The 22,026-nt window shown below is 36.8% G+C and overlaps 1 protein-coding gene across 5 annotated transcripts in view; it reads left to right on the forward strand.

Annotated features, from left to right (window-relative positions):
- CCDC91 (coiled-coil domain containing 91) overlaps positions 1–22,026 on the forward strand; it is a 372,169-nt gene that overhangs the window by 267,120 nt on the left and 83,023 nt on the right. For all 5 annotated transcript variants that reach the window (XM_070453855.1, XM_070453856.1, XM_070453859.1 and 2 more), the window contains one exon: positions 6,945–7,121. In XM_070453855.1, coding sequence (XP_070309956.1) covers positions 6,945–7,121 — 177 coding nt within the window. The remainder of the gene's footprint in view (positions 1–6,944; positions 7,122–22,026) is intronic.

Raw genomic sequence — 22,026 nt, forward strand, 5'->3', positions numbered from 1 at the left:
AACAGGAGAGTTAAAAAGCTGGCTTGAAACTCAACATGAAAAATCTAAGATCATGGCATCCAGTCCCATCACTTCATGGCAAAAAGAAGGGGAAAAAGGGGAAACAGTGAAAGATTTTCTTTTCTTGGACTCCAAAATCACTGCATACAGTGCTGCAGCCATGAAATTAAGACACTTGCTCCTTGGAAGAAAGCTATGACAAACCTAGATAGCATATTAAAAAGCAAGGACATCATTTTACTTACAAAAGTCCATATAATCAAAGCTATGGTTTTTCTAGTAGTCACATGTGGATATGAGAGGCGGACCATACATAAAGAAGGCTGAGGGTTGAAGAATTGATGCTTTCGATTATGGTGCTAGAGAAGACTCTTGAGAGTCCCTTGAACTGCAAGGAGATCAAACCAGTCAATCCTAAAGGAAATGAATTCTAAATATTCACTGGATTTTCTTGGTAAATACACACCAAAAAAAAAAAAAAAAAAATTCACTGGAAAGACTGAGTCTGAAACTGAAGCTCCAATACTTTGGCCACTTGAAGTAAAGAGCCAACTCGTTGGAAAATACCCTGATGCTGGGAAAGATTGAAGGCAAAAGGAGAAGGTGTCAGCAGAGAAGGAGATGATAGACTCAGTGGACATGAGTTTGGGCAAATTCCAGCATACAGTGAAGGACAGAAAAGCCTGGCATGCTACAGTCCATGGAGTCGCAAAGGACTGGACATGGCTTAGTGACTAAGTAGCAACAAACAACAAGCACAGTGAAAATGTTTTAAAACCAGCCAAACAGCACAAACTTGTTGAAGTGCATAGCCAGTAAAATGGATTTCTAGATCACTATGATGTTTGAAACGAGCTCCTCGGGTAGGGACAAACTTTTCTAAAAGTATCTTAGCCACAGAAGAGAGAATATCCTGTATGTGAGGGGACGCTTCTTTCAGTCCACTATGAAATCTATAGACCATGAATAAAAGAAGTTCATTAGAGATCCTCACTATTTGAACCACAGCAGGAGCTGCATTTGACTGTGTGGATCACAAAAAACTGTGGAAAATTCTTCAAGAGATGGGAATACCAGACCACCTGACCTGCCTCTTGAGAGAAACCTGTATGTAGGTCAGGAAGCAACAGTTAGAACTGGACATGGAACAACAGATTGGTTCCAAATAGGAAAAGGAGTATGTCAAGGCTGTATATTGTCACCCTGCTTATTTAACTTATATGCAGAGTACCTCATGAGAAACGCTGGGCTGAAAGAAGCACAAGCTGGAAGCAAGATTGCAGGGAGAAATATCAATAACCTCAGATATGCAGATGATACCACCCTTATGGCAGAAAGTGAAGAAGAACTAAAGAGCCTCTTGATGAACGTGAAGGAGAAGAGTGAAAAAGTTGTCTTAAAGCTCAACATTCAGAAAACTAAGATCATGGCATCTAGTCCCATCACTTCATGGCAAATAGATGGGGAAACAGTGACTGATTTTATTTTTCTGGACTCCCAAATCACTGCAGATGGTGATTGCAGTCATGAAATTAAAAGACGCTTACTCCTTGGAAGGAAAGTTATGACCAATCTAGATAGCATATTAAAAAGCAGAGACATTATTTTGCCAACAAAGGTCCGTCTAGTCAAGGCTATGGTTTTTCCAGTAGTCATGTCTGGATGTGAGAGTTGGACTATAAAAAAAGCTGAGTGCTGAAGAATTGATGCTTTTGAACTGTGGTGTTGGAGAAGACTCTTGAGAGTCCCTTGGACTGCAACAAGGAGATCTAGCCAGTCCATCCTAAAAGAGATCAGTCCTGGGTGTTCATTGGAAGGACTGATGTTGAAGCTGAAACTCCAGCACTTTGGCCACCTGATGCGAAAAGCTGACTCATTGGAAAAGACCCTGATGCTGGGAAAGATTGAGGTCAGGAGGAGAAGGGGACGACAGAGGATGAGATGGTTGGATGGCATCACCGACTCGATGGACATGGGTTTGGGTGGACTCCGGGAGTTGGTGATGGACAGGGAGGCCTGACATGCCTATTCATGGGATCGCAACGAGTCGGACACAACTGAGCGACTGAACTGAACTGAATTGAAGGAGCTGCATTATAGCAATGAGATGGAACCCTGAGACTGTGCCTTTGTTGTTGGTTAAGACAGGAAGAGATTCATCCTCAATCACGAAAAATATTTCTTCAAGCCAACTGAGAGGGAGGACTGGGAAGAGACCCTGTAGTTGCTCAAAACCCTGCAACTGAGAATTGAAAGGACAAGGGAAAGGCTGAGTAGAGGATCGAAAACACTCAAAATACTTAAATCTGTAACAGTCTTTTCCAGTGGCCTGGCTCTTTGCAATTATAGTAGAAACTGGGAAGGTTTTGGTTTCATTTAGAAGTCTTCATTTGCTGGATTTGAAGATTAGGAAACCTGGTATTCTTCTTTTCCAGTGACTCATCTAGAGTGTGAGAGAGCTGGTTTGCTAGATTAATTAAGTCTGAAGTAGACATAGTTTTCCATTCCATCCTCGTCCTTTTTACTAGATGGGAAGAAAGAGGTCCCAGTTCAGCCTATTAATAATACAGAATTCAAAGCTGCCTGGGTGGAATCAACATCTGAAGGAAGACCAGAATTTTCTTTAAAAGCATTCTGAAGTTGATTATAGTAGTCATAAAAAGGGTCATCCAATTTTTGTGTGCAATCCTGAATTCTGTTTCAATCGACAGGTTTTGAAAAAGCCCCAGAAATTGCTCGATGAAGTCATCTAATGATTGCCTGACCTTTCAGGATTTTCCCAGTTAGCGGTTTTCATCCTATGCTGGGCCTGGCCTTAACCAACAAGCATATGAACTAGCTGACATGAGTCAGAGGAACACTGTTGATAAGTTTAAATGACTGTATTAAATTCCTCAGCAAATGTATGAGGATCTTCAGTTTACTTTGAGAGAATATTTTATTATGACTTGCAGTTTAGGTTTAGTTCAGAGAATATAAGAAATTAAAGGTTTAACTTCTGGACCCTCAGAAGGCTTAGTTTTACAATAAAAGTTCTGAATATTTCAGAGGAAAATGGGGATGGGAAGAGTTTTAGAGAGGGTAAGTTTGATAGGATAATTACTATGGGATATAGAGGAGGCATCAAGGGCACAGAAAGGTGGGAGGAAGATGGCGCCAGAGGCAGAGTCTGGCCAAAAAGATCCAAGGATGAGAAAGATCGTGCTGGGGAAACCAAGGAAGAAGAGCCTGAGGCTTTCGGAACCATTTCATCTCTCTTTAATTGTTTGTTTGCCTCAGTTAATCTTAAGATCTTATTTTGCAGAGAGGCTATTTTCAGCTTCTTGGATAATGGTGACAAGTCTTCAGATACCAATCAAAACAGGCATACCACTCTGTTCTGAAAGTTTTGAACTGTTGTGATCTAATTCAGTTTTAAGGAAATTAAGTTTAGAAATTTCAAAAGTTTCCCATAATGGCCACTGATATTCTAACTTGTCTTTGGTCAGGTCAGTTTTTCTTTTTTTCTTTTCTTTTTTTAAAAAATGAGCTTCAGGAGGATTACAACTATTGTTTTTAAAGATCAGTTTAGCAGGAGTCCCTGTAGGGGGAGTGACCTCAAAATACGTAGGTAAGTGGGATCTCATTTCTCAGAGGTTTTTCTCTAGATTAAAAGGACAATTTCAAGCGGTTTAACAGCTTACAGCTCAGACAGCTTGCAAGCTATCACCAGTCAGTTCTAAGGAGACAGCGTGGCCCTGGAAGAGCCAGGCCAAAGGCCTTTTCAGTCAATTTCCAGAGAATAGTCCTTTCCAAAGAATTGGCCAAAGGGTGAAAACAGATACAGTTTCAGTGGAGAAGTCACTATTCCCAAAGGAACAGACTGAAGGCATTTCTAGCCAGCTTCGATGGAAACAGTCTGAACTCAAAATCAGACTGGAGTGCCAAATGCATGCAGAACAAGGCCTTTAGCAGAAATGCAAAACCTTAAAACAGAGTCTGAATAAAACCTGGAGAGCCTCAAACACAAAGAGGGCATGAACTTAGGATCTAGGAGAAAGGTGTACCTGCAAAACTCCGATCAACAAGAAAGTGAGTGAGTGACAGTGGGTACCACATCTGTTCAGTAGCCCTGGAGTCTTCATGTGTCTTCTCTGATCCCTATGCAGGCCACCAAAATGTTGAGCTAAAATGAACAGAATGCCACGTATTTCTCCAGCAATGATGCATCTGTTTAGGATTGTCAGGGAATTGCAATTCAGGGTCTGCAACCATATTGTGAGCAAGTTCCCATATGGGAAGGAAGGAAGAAGAAAGGGAAGTTGGGAGGGCCATGGTCAACAGAGTCCATTTCATTGGCATTTCTTTGGCTGAGTTCTCACCGGGAAAGTAGAGGAGTCTTACTTCTTCCTGCTGGGCTCTTCCATGTACACAGCATGTTGTATCTTACTGTCTCCTGACACTATTTAATTGAAGTTTCTGTTTACTAATTTTTCTAATGCAAATAAAGCACTGAGTGTTGCATTTGGGATTTATATTTAAATTTAGCAAATAAATGTTGAAAGTCTCCCATGTACAAATCACTATGCTGGGGTGGAAGTTCAAGAATGACTATGATTTTGTCTTTTTCTTAAAGAATTTACAATCAAATTAAAAAACCTTCCTTATGTACTAATAAGGTAGAAAGGATTGCATTAAATTATTATGAGTGCATAGATTGTATTTCCATGTTGTAGTAGTTTTTAATAGTAAATTTCTTTTAAATTGAGCCTTGAAGGATGACTCACATTCTGAATAGTGAGCTGGAATTTTATTCCATAGAGAAGTAGAGACACACTGAGATTTCCCAGTGTAGGTGGGTCATGATGGTAACTGATATTAATTTGGGGGAAACTGTAGCAAGAAACTACAATGGCCCCCAACTGCAGTACTCTGGCCTGGAAAATCCCATGAATGGAGGAGCCTGGTAGGCTGCAGTCCATGGGGTCGCGAAGAGTCAGACATGACTGAGCGACTTCACTTTCACTTTTCACTTTTATTCATTGGAGAAGGAAATGGCAACCCACACCAGTGTTCTTGCCTGGAGAATCACACAGAGTCGGACACGACTGAAGTGACTTAGCAGTAGCAGTAGCAAGAAAGGCCAAAGCCTGAGAAGGAATTAACAGAATGTATCTGAAGTCTGGGTAAGACATAGTGAATGGCAGAAAGAACTCGAGTAGCAGTTGTAACTTGGAAAATAATGAAATAGCCAAATTCTGGAAATAGAAGATGGAATCAGCATGCTTGGTATCGATGATGCAGGAGATGGCCAAGTTGTGAACTCCCGGAGTATTCATTCAGATCCAGAAAAAGGAAGAAGTTCCGAAGAACTGAAAACACTCAGCAGGATGCATAGAAGAAATATATGCAGCATGCTCTCATGCAAACCAGGAAAAGAGGGCTTTACAAAATCAGAAATAATCAACTATGTAGAACATTGCTTGACGTCATGAAAATAGGATTAAAACAGAACAAAAAATACCATTTGGTATAAACAACATGGAAGGCATTGGTGTACACAGTAAGGGAGTGATTTGAAAGAATTGTGAAATAAAGCAGGAGTTAAAAAAATGATGACTGTCAGCTTTAATGGCTTTTGTCAAACTTGGTTGTGAGCTGAAAACAAGAGAAAAATGGTAACTCTCTTAGGAGTGGGAGGCCCATGGACTTTACTGTGTACCAAAGTATGGTGATTTTCTTCAGGAAAATTCTTAGGCAGCTGTTTGAGTTGCATCCAAAATGGGCTCTTTTTTCATAGAATGCCATTTTACTAAATTACTAGGGTTATACAGACTTTAGTATGTGGCAGACACTTTCTCCAAAATAAGCAGAGTAAGCCCAACACCTTAAGGGGAAAAAAAAAAAAAAACAAAACTGACAGTTTTTGTTGCCAATGATAAAATTAGAGATTTAAAACAAAAATTAGAAATTTGGAAGATTTATTTCTACTTTTTAATACTTAAAGACTTATAATGAGATTGATGGTGGTATGAACAAACTAACTGTTTTGGTTATAATATTGAGAAATGTGTCAACATCTGAAAGAGATGCATAACTCATTGAATCAATATTTTCCAAATAAAAAATGTTTAAAAAATAATCTGTAAAGAATTCATTCAGAAGGTAAGAAAAGATTGTAATGTAATAGTACGAGAAGTTCATTGACGTGATTTTATTTTCCTTATTGCAACTTACCTTTAAGAACTGCTCCTTGTTAAGTTTTGGTGTGGAATCAGAAAGAATATCCACAGTGATCTCAACTGGATACATTTAGTATGTATAAAATACATTTTATTTTCTACTTCATATCTTTGTGAGGCTGGGTTGTTCTTATACACTTCAGCAAAAAAAAAAAAATCATGGCAGATTTAATACAGAACTCAGATATGAGAATCTAAGCTTTCTTCTATTAAGTCAGATAGTAAGGAGGTTTGCAGATATTCTTCTAACTTTTTAACTTTGGAAAATTATTCTCATAAAATTCATTATTGATATATATTTAATGTTATTAATTTTAATTAATTAGTTAATATGTTTATCTTCTCCTGGTTTAAATATCTAAGGTGGAAAATCTTAATATGTATAACCCATGTAAACAAAACGTCTTAGAAGTCCTCTATAATTATTAAGAGTGTAAAGAGATCCTAAGGCAAAATAGTTTGAAAACTGCTACTTTAAATTAAGGCTTGATTTCTCTGAAGTTTAGAAATACCATGGAAGTAAGTTGGTTATTTGTGTAAAACCAAATAATTAATTTTATTTTACAGCAGTTATTACATATGAGTAAAAAAAAAAAAGTCAGAAATAAACCCAGTAAGATCAAAGTTTTGTGTTTTTTAGGTTAACTCCAGTGTGTCTTATTCAAGGAATTACTGTGGTCACTCACTCAGATGTTTTTGTTGTGGTCATTATTTGTTTTGAAGCTTGAGAAAGAAGTGGTGAAGGATGCAGTTTTAAAAGCTATAGAAGAAGAAAGAAAACATTTGGAAAATGTCCATGCTGAAGAAAGGGAGCTTTGGAAGACTGAGCACGCAAAAGATCAAGAGGAAGTGTCTCAGGCAATTCAAAAAGCTGTACAAGAGCAGAGAGAAATTAGTCAGGTTAGTAAAATTAGCTCTTTATGAATATCTTATTTCTTCTAAATTTTCTCAAAATAAAGTAACTTTACTATTGTTTTATCCTACTTAAAATCACCTTATTGGGCATAATTATTTTTACTTTTGAGTTTAATATTTTAACAATAATTTTTAATGTATCTGTACTTTTCACTTTTTAATGCTGATAATTTTGCCTTTTTCCTCTATTTTCAAAGAAGTCAGAATCCAAATTAATGTTTAATCACTATAACTACATTGTCTCCTGTTTGAGATACTTGTTTTCCTTTTTCACAAACATATGCATATAAAATCAAAGAAAATAATATATATGTGTTGAAAACAGTTTAATTAGATTCATCTGTGCCTAATTTGTGTAGTTGTATATCTGTAGTTGGTAGTAAAAGTAGAACCTCACAAATAACCCCTGTAGTCTCATGAAATATACACATATCAACAAATATGGCCTACATTCAAAATATCTTTTGATTACATTAATGAACAGTTAAAAAATTCATTAGTTTAATTTTCTGTAATTGAATTTGCATGGTTCTATTAATACTTGCATTTAGTCTTCTCAGGTATAAGATAACTGAATAAATCTTTCCTCCAACAAGCGTAAAAAGCAAAAAATAACATTCATAGAAGTCTTTGCTTTACATGATTGTTCATTTGACCATGCTTTATAAATGTGACTGAATTGACTTTTCAGCTTTTGAGAACAAAATCCCAGATTTTCTTATGACTTATTAATTTTAATGAAGCCCTAGGAAACCGAGTGCTTCTAGTATCTAGGATCAATGTTATATATATATTTTTTAAATGTCACTAAAGGTTGTTCTCAAAAACACACAGTTACCCATTTATTATGAAAATTAAACAGATCTGTAAGTAATATCTATCTATGGTAAGAAAACAGTATAACAGTAATTTTATCTTTTTTTCTTTTCTTTTTTCCACTAGCATAATGATTATTTTCTAATTCTTTCTGTAACCTCATGTTAGTGTCATGAATTTATATTGTATATATGTTTAGTTGCCTGTCAGTTCAGTTGGTTGGAATTCCATGCCACTAATGTCAAGATCATTGGTTAAATCCTAATTTGGGAGAGTTTACTTAAAATTTCTTTGTGACCACAGACCACTCCTTTAACCTCACAAAGATGTGGGCTGTTAGTCACCGTGAAATTGGGAAAGAGGGCATGAATAAATCAGTACATGTTCATCACCCAAACTAAAAAGCATAGAAGAGTACCCTCCTCTGTGAATTTGTAAGTATTCTTGTCCATAAAAAACATTATAATATATGACAGATGTTGAAATTTGTTCTCTATAGGCTCAGGGTACCATGAGGACAATCCAGTCATGTCATGAATAAATATATTGTGTTTATTTTCTTACAAATAGATGCATATTTTGATAAAGAGAAAAAAAAGTGTTGTGTGAGTGTGTGTGTATGTGTGTATAATTGCCTAGTGGCTGACAGTTGACTAGAAGATCTACAACAGAAAGAACAAACAATGTTGCCAGGTAACTCTGATTTTCAGAAGTGAGGTGGTTCTATCAAATGTATTCCAAGTCTTCCTTAAACAGCTCATTACTTTTATTCTCACATGGTTGCAGTAAAAACTACAGTGAAGCAAGTGGCATTCTCTTAGCCCCTTAAAGCTTCACCGTCCTATTGTAGAAAGTTGACAAATTACTTTTCTTGGGAAGCAGATGGAGCTTATATATCTTTTATGTACTTTACTTACTTAGACCAGCAGGATAAGCCAGTAAGTTGCCATGTTCAAACTTTGGTGTTTTACATTAATAATTGAAAAGACCACCTGAAATGTTCCAGGGACTGTACTACTTATTTCTGAGGATACAGTAATGGGGAAAAAAAAAAATCCCCTTCCTTCTTGTAAAGAAAACTCACAGGAAACTATTAAAAGTGTAATAAAATGTGAAGTAGTAATCGGGGTCATGAAGAAAAATGAAGCTGTCTAAGAAGCTAAAAGTGAGGGAACCAATGTATATATAGTGTAACCACCTAAGGACTCTAAGGAGGTAACATTTGAGCCGAGACCTGCATTGAAGTGAGTTTACTTTGAGACTAGCAAGGGGAAAAGAGTGTTTCAGGCATGGAGAATAGCAAGTGTAAAGGCTTGGAGAGAAAGATGCTTGTGAAAGTGAAAGTTGCTTACTCATGTCTGACTCTTTGCAACCCCATGGACTGTACATACAGTCTATGAAATTCTTCAGGCCAGAATACTGGAATGGGTAGCTCTTCCCCTCTCCAGGGGATCTCCTCAGCCCAGGGATCAAACCCAGGTCTCCCACATTGCAGGAGGATTCTTTACCAACTGAGCCACAAGGGAAGCCCAAGATTACTGGAGTGGGTAGCCTATCCCTCCATCTAGCAGATCTTCCCAACCCGGGAATGGAACCAGGGTGTCCTGCATTACAAGTGGACTCTTTACCAACTGAGCTACCAAGGAAAGATGCTTGGTGTAATTAAAACTGTATGGCACTGCTATGTATATGGACAGATACAATGACCAATGGAATAAGATAGAATATAGAAAGGGACACAATTTTTTTCTATAATTTACAAATTTTTAATCTGGGTTCCATAGAAAGGGACCCTAGACAGTCTGTGAGCTTACTGAAATTATGCAAGATTTGTGTATATGTGCAGATTTTTCTGCAGAGCTACTCTGTAGCATTTATTATTCTCAAAAGTATTTTATTACTAATTAACCCAGACAAGATTAAAAATACAGTCATCTTTTAGTATCTGTGAGGGAGTGATGCCAGGGCCCATCATTAGTACCAAAATCTGCCAACTCACAAGTTCTAAAATCAGACCTCACTACCACAGTTCTGTATCTGGAGATTCAAGCAGTCATGATCATGTATGTGTTTACTGAAAAAAATAATACACATTTAAGTGGACTCACAGTTTAAGGCTGGGTTAATCAGGAACAATTGTAATTGCAGCTGGCTGTAATTTCTTCCTGGACTTTGTCTACTAATATGAATTTCAGATAAATTAAATATTTAAATCTAGAAATTTAGTATGTTAAAAAGAAACTGGGCAAACATCGATACTCTTTGAAATGGAGAGTTCAAATAGGACTTGAGATCCTTAGTCTCTGCCAAGTATTTTATCCAGAAAGGCAATGAGAATACTAGCAAAAATTGTCATAAAAGTTACAAAATGAAAGTTCCCCAATAGACAAGAAGCACAAAAATTATTCCTGGAGGATGCAGAAGATCTATGTTGATTCTCCAGTTTTTATCAACACAACATTGTGAGTTATGCAAAGAAACAGAAAGCTGTGCTTATAAACAGGAACTACAGTCCTGCTAACAGTCTACAGAAACTACATTAATGTTGGACTTCATAGACAAAGACTTTCTTCTTCTATTTTAATTCACTAGTATTAGGAGATCCATTGTTAATCATATAAGGCAGAATTGAAATCCCATATTTATCATAATGCAAAGGAAAAAGAAGCAAAAAAAATGAGAAATATAGTGCTTTGAATTATTAGTTTAAAAACTGAATGGTGATATTTCTTGGTGAAAAGTGTACATGGTTTGGTCTTCAACTTTGAAAAGGCATGCTAATTTAATGACATGCTTGAGCATGTCTAAATGAAATTGTCGTATGTGGCCATGGTCTTTGAAGCCCATTAGAAAACATGGTTTTGTTCTCATTCTTGGATCCGTGAAAGCTGGAACTTGGTATGCTTTTCACATACCAAATTCTTTTTGGAGAAGAGGTTTGCCGTTGTAAACTAGCCAAAATTTGATGCCCACCAGCCCTGAAGTCTTTCATCATTAATGAAGTCTGCTGCTTTTCTCCTCCCCTCACACATGCCGTAGCCTTCCTTCTTGTAACTAATATGCCTAAGATATGGTCAGGGCCTCTGGGCATACCAGTATATAAAGTATAGTCAAGCTTGTTCTGATATCATTCTTTTACTGAAGGCTTTTGCTAATAGTATCCAAATGGAAAATAAAATTGATCCTAGAGCACAAAATTTTATGAATCTTCCATCTTTAGGAAACCATTAATTTCCTGTTCCTCACACTTGTTGAAAATAATCCTCAATCTTAGTGTTGATAAGTTTCTACCTGATAATCTTTATATGGATTATCAGAAAAATTAATATAATAGATATATAGGTAGGTGAGAAATTAGGTAGGTAGGTTAACTGTCATAAAGTGAAAGTCACTCAGTCATGTCTGACTCTTTGCTACCTCTTGGAATAGTCCATGGAATTCTCCAGGCCAGAATACTGGAGTGGGTATCCTTTCCCTTCTCCAGGGGATCTTCCCAACCCAGGGGTCGAACCCAGGTCTCCCACATTGCAGGAGGATTCTTTACCAGCTGAGCCACAGGGAAGCCCAACTGTCATAAAAGAGTATCCAAATTACAGAATAAACCACAGTACATACATTCTTGGACTTGGTGTGTGTACATTTTTTCTCTACCTTTGACAGGATGAAAATTCACATCAGCCTCCAAGTTTGGGAAACATTGCATTGAAACTTTAATACTGGCCTTTTAGGGGTTCACTGAACACAAATACAAAATAATTATGGAAATTTTTATTCTATCTTGAGAGAATGCTTCAGACTCTCAGTGGTCAGGACTCCAATTGGGATAACATTGGTTTTCACTATATTTCAAAATAAATGGTTTGAAATAGAGTTAATTATCCTATAAAAAAAGAATAGAATTTAGATTGATGTTCATATTGCCTTGCCTTTTTCATAATAAGCTCACTACTAGTGAGTTTACCATCAACATGTAAAGTTTTTCTCAACTAATGTGGCAAATAAGGTGACAGTGTGATTCATATGAGTATCATTGTAAGACTTTGATGTTCTGTCTTCTGTGCATGTGTTTGTTGCTATTTGTTTTAGGTCATTAGCTAAAAAACTATTCTTATGGAACGTTTTCTTCATCTTTGCACAGAATAGTAAGATAGTAGTGTCAATGGTGGTAGAGATGGTGATAATTCTAACGATATTGACTATCTTTAATTTAGTTCTAAGTATGAGGTACTTTTTAAATTGTTGTACATGTTTGATCTCATTTAAGCCTTAAAACCAACTTATGAGGCAAAAACTATCACTCCCATTTTCACCGATGCAGAAATTAAACCTCAAGCAGATTATTTAACTTGCTCAAGGCCATAGTAACTCAGACAAGGCAACAGGCCATGTTCAAAATCAGGCAGCCTTACTCTAGAGGCCTTGCAACTTACTACTGTTCTCTCTCCCAGTGTGCTCATACTAGAACAAATACAAATGCATCTTATTTGTAATTAAATGTATAGGTAACTTTAGTAGGAAAACGTGAGGGAAATTTTTTTATGTTTTTATTCATTCATTAATATTTATTGACCACTGCTGTGTATTGGCACTTTTGGAAGCTGTGAGCATATAGCATTGAATAAGATACCCAAGGTCCCTGGCACTCATAGAGAGTTTATTCAAGTTGAGAATGACCCATGATAATTAAAGTAATTCATTATAGTGATATGGACTTTGAAGAAAAAAAAAATCAAGGTTTTGTGTTTGGGTGAGGATAGGTGGTAGGGGAACTTTTAGATATATAAGTTAGGAAAGAAGCCAGACTCAAAAAAACTTGCGTGCTGCATGATTCTACTTACAGGCATACTTTGTTTTATTGTGCTTCATTTTACTTATGCTTTGTGGATGCTGCATTCTTTACAAACTGAAAGTTTGTAGTACCTCTGCCTTGAGCAAGTCTATTGGCACTATTTTTCCAGCAACATTTGTTCACTTCATGTCTCTGAGTCACATTTGGTAATTCTTATAATACTTCAAAGTTTTTCATTATGTTCCTGTTTGTTGGGATATGTGAACAGTGATCTGTGCTGTTACTATCATTGTTGTTTTGGGGGCACCACAAACTGCGCCTATGTAAGTCAGCGAGCTTAGCCTATAAATTTTGTATGTATTTGGACTGCTCCATCGACGAGCTGTTTCCGTGTTCTTTTTTCTCTTCTTGGGCATCCCTATTCCCTGAGACACAACAGTATTGAAATCAGGCCACTTAATAATTCTGAAATAGTCTCTAAGTGTTTAAGTCAAGGGAAGAGTCACACTCCTCTTACTTTAAATCAAAAGCTAAAAATGATTAAGCTTAGTAAGGGGCCTTTTTGCTGAGTTGCTTCAGTGGTGTCCAGCTCTTTGCAACCCTATGGACTGTAGCTGGTCAGTCTCCTCTGTCCATGGGATTCACCAGGGAAGAATACTGGGATGGGTTGCCATTCCCTCCCCCAGGGGATCTTCTCAACCCAGGGATCAAAGACATGGCAGAAGCTGCAACAGGGTAAAAGCTAGGCCTCTAACACCAAAGAGTTAACCAGATTGTGAATGCAAAGGAAAAGTTCTTCAGGGAAATGAAAACTGCTACTCCAGTGAACGAGAAGAAAGCAAAACAGCTTTATTGCTGATATGGAGAACGTTTTTCTGTATAAAATATAAAACCAGCCACAACATTCCTTTACAACAAATCCTAATCCAAAACACGGCCCTGACTCTGTTCAGTTCTGTGAAGGCCAAAGGAGGCAAGGAACCTGCAGAAGAAAAGTTGGGAGCTAGCAGAGGTTGGTTCATGAGGTTTAAGGAAAGAAGCCTTTTTCATAACATAAAAGTGCTAGCTGAAGCAGCAAGTGCTGATGTAAAGCTGAAGTAAGTTATCCAGAAGATCTAGCTCAGATAATTAATGAAGGTGACTGCACCAAATAACAAATTTTTAATGTAGATGAAACAGCCTTGTATTGGAAGAAGGTATCATCTAGGACTTTCACAGTTATAGAGAAGAGGTCAGTGCCTGGCTTCAAAGCTTCAAAGTATAGGTGACTCTCTTATTAGAGGCTAATGCAGCTGGTTAAGTTGAAGCTAGTGCTCCTTTGGCCCTGAAGTCCTCAGGCCCTTCAGAATTATTCCCAATTCACTCTGCCTGTGCTTCTTAGAAATGGAACAACATAGCTGGGATTACAGCACATCTGCCGACAACATCATTTACTAAATATTTTCAGTTCTCTGTTTCTACTACTCAAATAAAAAAAAAAATCTTTCAAAATATTACTGCTCTTTGACAGTACACCTGACCACCCAAGAGCTCTGATGTTCAAAGAGATTAATGGTGTTTTCATGCCTGCTTAACAGAATATCCATTCTGCAGCCTATGGGTCAAGGAGTAATTTCAACTTTCAACTCTTATAATTTGAGAAATAGATTCTGTAAGGCTGCAATAGATACTGATTCTTTTGATGGATCTGAGCAAAGTAAATGGAAAACTTCTGGGAAAATGTCACCGTTCTAGATGCCATTAAGAACATTCAGATTCATGGAAGGAGTCAAAATATCGACATGTAGGAGTTTGGAAGAAGTTGATTCCAACCTTCCTGGATAATTGAAGTATTCAAGACTTCAGTGGAGGAAGTAACTGCACTTCTGGCTGAAGCAGTGGCAAGGGTTTGTGATGATTGACTCCAGATTTGTTAGAACTTCTACTCCAGGTAAAATGTTATCAAACAGTGACTGTGAAAGGAAGTCAATCAGTGCAGCAAACTTCATTGTTCTGTCTTATTTTAAGAAACTACTGCAGCCAACCCAAACTTCAGCAGCTGCCATCCTCATAGTCAGAAGTCATCAACCTTGAGGCGAGACCCTCCACCAACAAAAAGATTAAGACTCTCTGAAAGCTCAGATAACGTTTAACATTTTTTAACAATAAAATGCTTTAAACTAAGGCATATATTACTTTAGACTTAATGCTGTTGCACACTTTATAGACTGTAGTGAAGTGTAAACCTAATAACTTTTATATGCTCTGAGAAACCAAAAAATTTTGTGCCTTGTTTTATTCCAGTATTCATTTTATTGCCATGATCTGGACCCAAACCCAAAATATCTCTGAGATATGCCTGTATTTAAAATCCTAGAAAAGGCAAAATTAGCCTGAGAGGAAAGAAATCAGTAGTTGACAGGGAGATTTACAGCAGGGGGACATTTGAAGGTGATGAAAATGTTTCAATCAGTATTGTAGTGGTGCTTACATTTGATTTGGTAGAACCATATCAAATTATATATTTCACACTGATAATTTTACTATATGTAAATAATATTTTAATGAAGCTAATTTTTAAAAACAAATGACTACCAAGAATAAATTATTGGATAGAAAGCAACTTCAGATGGTAACTTCATTTATCAGTACTATGGTAAGAAAGGATTTAATTTTATGGAGATAATATCTAATTTGTGCACACTAAATTTGAGGTACCTGTTCTTAACCATAGAGGGAATATTGAGTAGGCAGTTAAATAAATATGAGCCTGGAGTTCAGGTGAGTTGTCAGGGCTGGAGACCAACATTTGAGATTAACAAGTATATAAATGATATTTATAAGCAAATAAATAAAATCTGGACAAGACTGTACATGACATTCTTTTATGGAACTTGGCCATTTTCTAACTAGAAAGAACTACATCCACTTTAAATTAACTGTATAATAGTAGGAACGGTCTCACATTCCTGATTACTGTATTTCAGATGAAATTGGGAAGGTATTAAAGTTATTGATGCTTTCTGCATCACACCATTACCCAGGGTTGAGCAACCACCCCTTCATCTACATTTTCTGGGAAGCTCAGAGCCGGCAGCACAATAGCAGCTCCTGCCACCCTCTGCCCAGCTCCTGTCTGGTTCCAGAGGCCACCGCTCATTCTGTCTGCTAGTTCTTTGGCAGCTGGTTGAGAAACATCAAGCCTGAAGAACTACTGTCCTGGGAACTATAAACTGCTTGAGTACTAACTGAAGGGCCTGGCTTTGTGAGGCCTGGAATGTTTTCATTAATTCCAAGATTTAGGTCACTCCACAGCACTCAAATATATCTTTCTTTAATGGAAAGAATTCAGAAAATAAAATTTGTAATTAGCAGCACTTCACATCTTGGCCACTAAGTCTTACTCAGATGTAGAGAGGATAGCGTGTGGCGAAGCAGAAAGCAATCAGGGTTAACTTAAGCAACGTCATTTACTCCTGAGAAATTCAAAGGGAAAAACAGCTTTTGCTTCCCAATTTACTTATAGATTGTCTATATATTAATACCGACTTTAACTGAGGAGAGAAATGTTAAACTATGACCAAAAACACGCTACCTAAGGATTGTGGCACATCTTTATCCAAATGTACTTAAGAGATGACTTGATTTGATTTGGCCTTGTTCATAAAGTAAGACCAAGTCACAGTGTTGATTGTAGACTTGCACTTTTTTTTTCTGGTATATTAAGGAGAAAGCTTATGACTCTGGCTTATTTGATGTTCATATTAAATTAATTCTGTTTCTTAAAAATCTTTGTTGAAGGACATTTGTTATTGACACCAAAGTGGGCAAAAAGAAGAGAGTCATTAATTTTGCTGTTCTAGCAAAGTCCTGTAAAAAGACTCCAGTGCATACAGACACTTAAACTATGTCTGACGTTGGAAGCTCTTCATAATAGTTTATAACCACAGCCACAGTAATTTGGGGTTATGTTTTCCCCAGAAGCCACAAACATTACAATCAGTGGTTAAATTTTCTTTAAAGAATTTAGCATTGCCACCTGACCCTTCTTTTTAAAAAGGAAATAACATTTCTATTTTAACTTAGTAGGCCAGATAGTTTCACAACACTGAAATAATTTTTCAGTATTGACTTGTTTTGATTCATTAGTTTTAAAATTTTTATGTACTGAATTTTGATAGTAACCTAGTTAGGTATAGGTAAAATCTTAATTAGATTTTTAATTGTCAACAGTATTGTATCTAGAGACAAGTGAACAATAGTACATCAACTTAACCTCTCATCTCTCAAGACTTTTTCCTCCTGTTACATTTCCTACTTTATTCAAATAGTGAAATAGCCATCTACCAAGTTAGCCAGTCCAGAGAAGAAACTCCTCCTAAACTTTTTCCTCTCTTGTCCCCATTTCACTACCTTTAAATCATTAAAGTTTTCCCAATTTACCTGTTAAATAATCCTTAAACACATACGCTTCCTTCCTACCTGCTACCATTGTCTTAATTAGGGTTCTTATTGCTTACCTTGACCTCTTATATACATTTCTTTGTTTCCAGTTTTGTCCTTTTTCAAATTGGACTAATGTCAGTGCCTCCCATAGCCTGTAGAATATATGTAGAATGATCGACAAATCTTTCAGAGCATAAAATATAAATCTTTTAGTGACTTGGTCTCCACATTTCCAGCTCGTATTCTGCAATTCTGCTTCACACTTCATGCTTCTTGTACCATCTTACTGGTACACTTACTAGCCTGTTTATGATGTGTGTTCTGCGCTCAGTCAAGTCTGACTCTTTGCGACCCCATGGACTGTAGCCCATCAGACTCTTATCTCCAGGAAATTCTCCAGGCAGGAATACTGGAATGGGTAGCCATTCCCATCTCCAGGATATCAAAACTGGGTCTTCTGCATTGCAGACAGATTTTATGGTACTGGGCCTTTAGTAATACTGTGCCTTCAGCCTAGAATGCCATTGCTTTCCTAACTTTCAAAACCCTCTCTTGTTAATAACTTAGTTTTTTTTTTTAATTCAGTAAATTTCTTTGTCCATTTCTCAGATTAAATCAAGGTTCTTTCCTCTTCATTGGCAGTATTTAACTCTGTAGTGCCTAACCATATTATGTTAAAAGGATCTGCTTCTGTGTCTTCTTCACTATATTATCAGCACTTTAAAAGTAGGAACTGAGTCTTGAACAAACTACAAGAGATTGTGAAATGGTTCACCTAAATTACTACATGAGTATTATAGGGATTTTTTAGTCACAGTAAAGCACACACTCACTGGTCAGACAGAAACATCACATTCAGTTCCATATACCATGTTTTTAGAGAGACATTTCCAAATCAGAATGGGACTAAAGACATTTATTAGTGCTACCTCAGCATCTGTTCCTCTCCTCCCGAAGTGATACTTTTTATTTCTTAGCCATGTGGTTTAGGTGAGATTTAACCTACTTTCTAATCTAGGCATAAGTCCTTATTTACTCAGGCTAATGATTATATTCCATCCCCATGTTAGAAAGTTCCAAGAATTCACAAATACTCTGAGTCAAGCCTATAAGACTACATTTGGGACTTGGATCCTCAAGTACGTAAACACTCTCATTCACAGAAGAAAATGAGAAAGTCTTTGGAACTGTAGGTGGCCATCTTGGGACCATATATGTAGAACTTTTTGTGCAAATAGAGCCAACACCAAAGGCAGAGCTAGGGAGATCCCCATCACATTGCTGGAACCTGTATTTCTTTTATGTTTTTCTGTGTGAGACTGTGAATTATTTTTAGACAGTGTGTGCTGAATTTTCTGTTACCTGTAATTGAAATAACTAACTAATTGCCAAATAAATGTCCTAAGTAGCAAATGGGGTTAGATTTGAGTCCTAGCTTTGTGACTCGTGTTGCCTTGACCAATTTTTAAAAATAGATGAGGGCCCATTTCCTCCAATCCCACTGTAAAATGGGATTAATAATACCCACTTTGTAGAGTTGCTGTGACACCTTTAGAAACATGTTTCTCACAAAGAATAAAAATATAGATAGATTGATTGTCGAATAAAAACATTGATAGATTACAAAACAGCTTTAGACACCATAAAATATCATGTAGATATTATGTGGTATTGTGGTCAAGTCAGTGACAGAGCTGGAAATTTTGCCATATAGTTTTGAAGGAATTGGAGTACGTAGCTCAGAGAAGAGGAGAATAAAGATATGAGAACATTGTTCACATATTTCAAGGGCTGCAGTGAAGGGATATTGTTGTTTATTTATTTGAAGAGGGACAGATTAGAAGAAATATGTGAACAATTTTAAATTGCTCAGTATGATAAGAAATCATTAGATCACAGGTTATCTAGCAACAGGTAGATAATTTTTAACCAGGACTCTGAAGAAAGGATTAAGTAGGAGACCAAAGAATGTATATGTTTTGAGAATATCATTTCTACTGTCCTTTTTTTGCTCTAGAATCTCTCTGTTCTTGTGTCAATAGGAATTACCAACCCTGCAGATTTGTACCCAGTTGCTGACTGACATGCCCCAAATCTACCATTGTGTTAACATAATCATTGGAAATTCTTCCGGAAATAATTACTGTTAAATCCCTTTAAAATATGTTTGAAATTTTTACATTGCCACTTTTTAAACATAGTTAAGTAGTTTTACTGCTTTAAATCTCAGGGTATACCTACCTTTCAAAATGATTCTGAAGATTAAGTGAAAAATGCACATTAGTTTTCTTACTTTAAATACCAAATATCATTGATTTTTTTAGTTTTTAATACTGTTTACAGTATCCTCTCCTGGAGAATCCCATGGACAGAGGAGCCTGATAGGCTATAGTCCACGGGATTGCAAAGAGTCATGCACGACTGAGCGACTTCACTCACTCACTCACTCACAGTATATTTTGCTTAACTCCACACTTCACACAGACCTCTATTAGGTCACGGAATCTTTAGTACTGTTGATAAGTTTATAGCCCAGTATAAATTGTTGATGCTATTTATTTACCATTATTACCATCACCTTTGTAGTTTTGACACCTAGAATAGTACCGTGCATAATAAACAGTGAATGGGTGGCTAATTGCTGTGATTACATCAGGCTGTAGTTTCTAAACTGAATCAGGATGCCCTGCGCTGCAGTGACTTCACAAGGATGCTGCCTGGTATTTTAAGTATTAGAGGACAACACAGAGAAGACACTTGAGATCTATTAACTAGCTTGTCAATACTGATGACAGTCTTACATTCCTTTCTATTATTATCATATCTTAGTGAAGTTGGGTTTTAGATGTTGCTATGATAAAAAACAAGTACCATTGCAAATATCATTGTGGACTAGGAAATGAAGTCCAGTCTTAAGTCAAGATTTAAGAAGTTGTACAATGCCTGACATGTACAAAATTTCCATAAATAACTGTGGTTAAGAATGAATTAAAAGTATTTTTCTTTCCATTTTTTGTATCTTTTCAAATGACTACTAAGCTATGTTCCATTAATAAAATGGGACAATTAGGTATTTCTTCTGGCTTAGAGGGCACCATGAACAAAATCACTGAGACAGCAACAAATCATGAACTGAAAAAGCCAGGGAAGCTTTAACCTAGGTATATCCACAAGATGTACACCTCTTGTGGGGTCCATAAGAGATGTAAGTTATGGTCCCTACCCTTAAGTAGGCTTCTTTGAATTGAGGAAACAAATTCACTCATTTGTTGAAGATGAATTAGGCGTTTCTGCTGTGTACCATGTACTCATTTTGCCAACAGAGTTTCATATAGTCAAAGCTAGGGTTTTTCCAGTAGTCATGTACGGATGTAAGAGTTGGACCATAAAGAAAGCTGAGCACCAAAGAACTGATGCTTCTGAATTGTGGTGCTGGAGAAGACTCCTGAGAGTCCCTTGGACAGTGAGGAGATCAAACCAATCACACATAAAGGAAATCAACCCTGAATATTCATTGAAAGGACTGATGCTGAAGCTGAAGCACCAATACTTTGGTCACCTGATGTGAAGAGCTGACTCATTGGAAAAGACCCTGATGCTGGGAAAGCTTGAAGGCAAAAGAAGAAGAGGGTGTCAGAGGATGAGAATATGAACTGGAATAATTATAATCCCTGATTTCAGTGAAAAGCATTATTCACTTCTGTGGCATTCTCAAAAATTCATAACCCCCGTCTAATTGTAAGAGGAAAAAACACCAATCCAGATTTCTTCAAAATGAAAAGTACTTTTCAACAGTGTCAAAATAATAAGGAAAGACTGAGAAACTGCCACAAATTGAAGGAGACTACTGAGACATGATGTCTGAGTGCGATGTCATACCCTAGTTTAATCCTGGAACAGAAAAAAGGCATTATTAGAAAAGCTGATGTATATGCTCAACAGAATAATCTGAGTGTAATCTATTTAATATTAACATATGATATTAATTTGTTACCTTGATAAATGTACCATAGTTATGTAAGATGTTAATATTAGAAGAAACTGTATTAAGGGCATATGAGAACCCTTGTACTGTCTTTGTGAGTTTTCTGTACATCTAAAATTATTTCAAATAAAAAGTTTCATACAGTTTTTTCTAACACTTATCTAGATAAAAGAGCAGTTTTATTAACTCCCTTCTAAAACCTCACTGGAATGAAAACTCTGAAATGGAGCACTAAATTAGAAGTGGAGATGACTGAGAAGACCAATATACAACATGCAGTGTACTCTAGGGGAACTCCCAAAGGCTTCCTAGTTGGTGGAACCAGGTATCTCTAGAAGTGAAAATGAAGATGAAACTTCAGTTTGAAGGGAAGTTTGGAAGTTTGTGTAATAAACAGATCCCCATTCATCCTCTGCAAATTCTATCAGAAACCTGGGATTAGTTCTCTGAGGGGGGAAAAAAAAGTGGAAAGTGTCTGGACCAGGGATCACCAAGCATACTTGAAGGTATAAATGCTATAATGAAATGGGATTGGGAGGACAGCAAGGCAACTTACCCATTTTTCCCATCACAGCTCTCAGAATGCTGACAACCAAACAGGAAATTAGAAGATTCTTTAACTGAGGCATCTAGGCAGCCCAGGATAAAAGACTTAACTGTATTGGTATCAGAAATCTCCCCAAGGAAACAACTCAGCCAGATTACTCTGCTCTTAAGATCACAGTCCATAAACCACAACTGCAAGCACAGATATGTTACTCAGCATTTTAGTGCTCTACTTTTTAAACATGAGCAAATAGTCAAGTATAAATAGAATACTTCTTATGAAAAGCAGAGATTAAAAAGGTTCTATGGAGACATGAAAAGTTAAAAAA

The sequence above is a fragment of the Odocoileus virginianus genome, chromosome 23 (genome assembly GCF_023699985.2).
Source record: "Odocoileus virginianus isolate 20LAN1187 ecotype Illinois chromosome 23, Ovbor_1.2, whole genome shotgun sequence".
Taxonomy (NCBI): domain Eukaryota; kingdom Metazoa; phylum Chordata; class Mammalia; order Artiodactyla; family Cervidae; genus Odocoileus; species Odocoileus virginianus.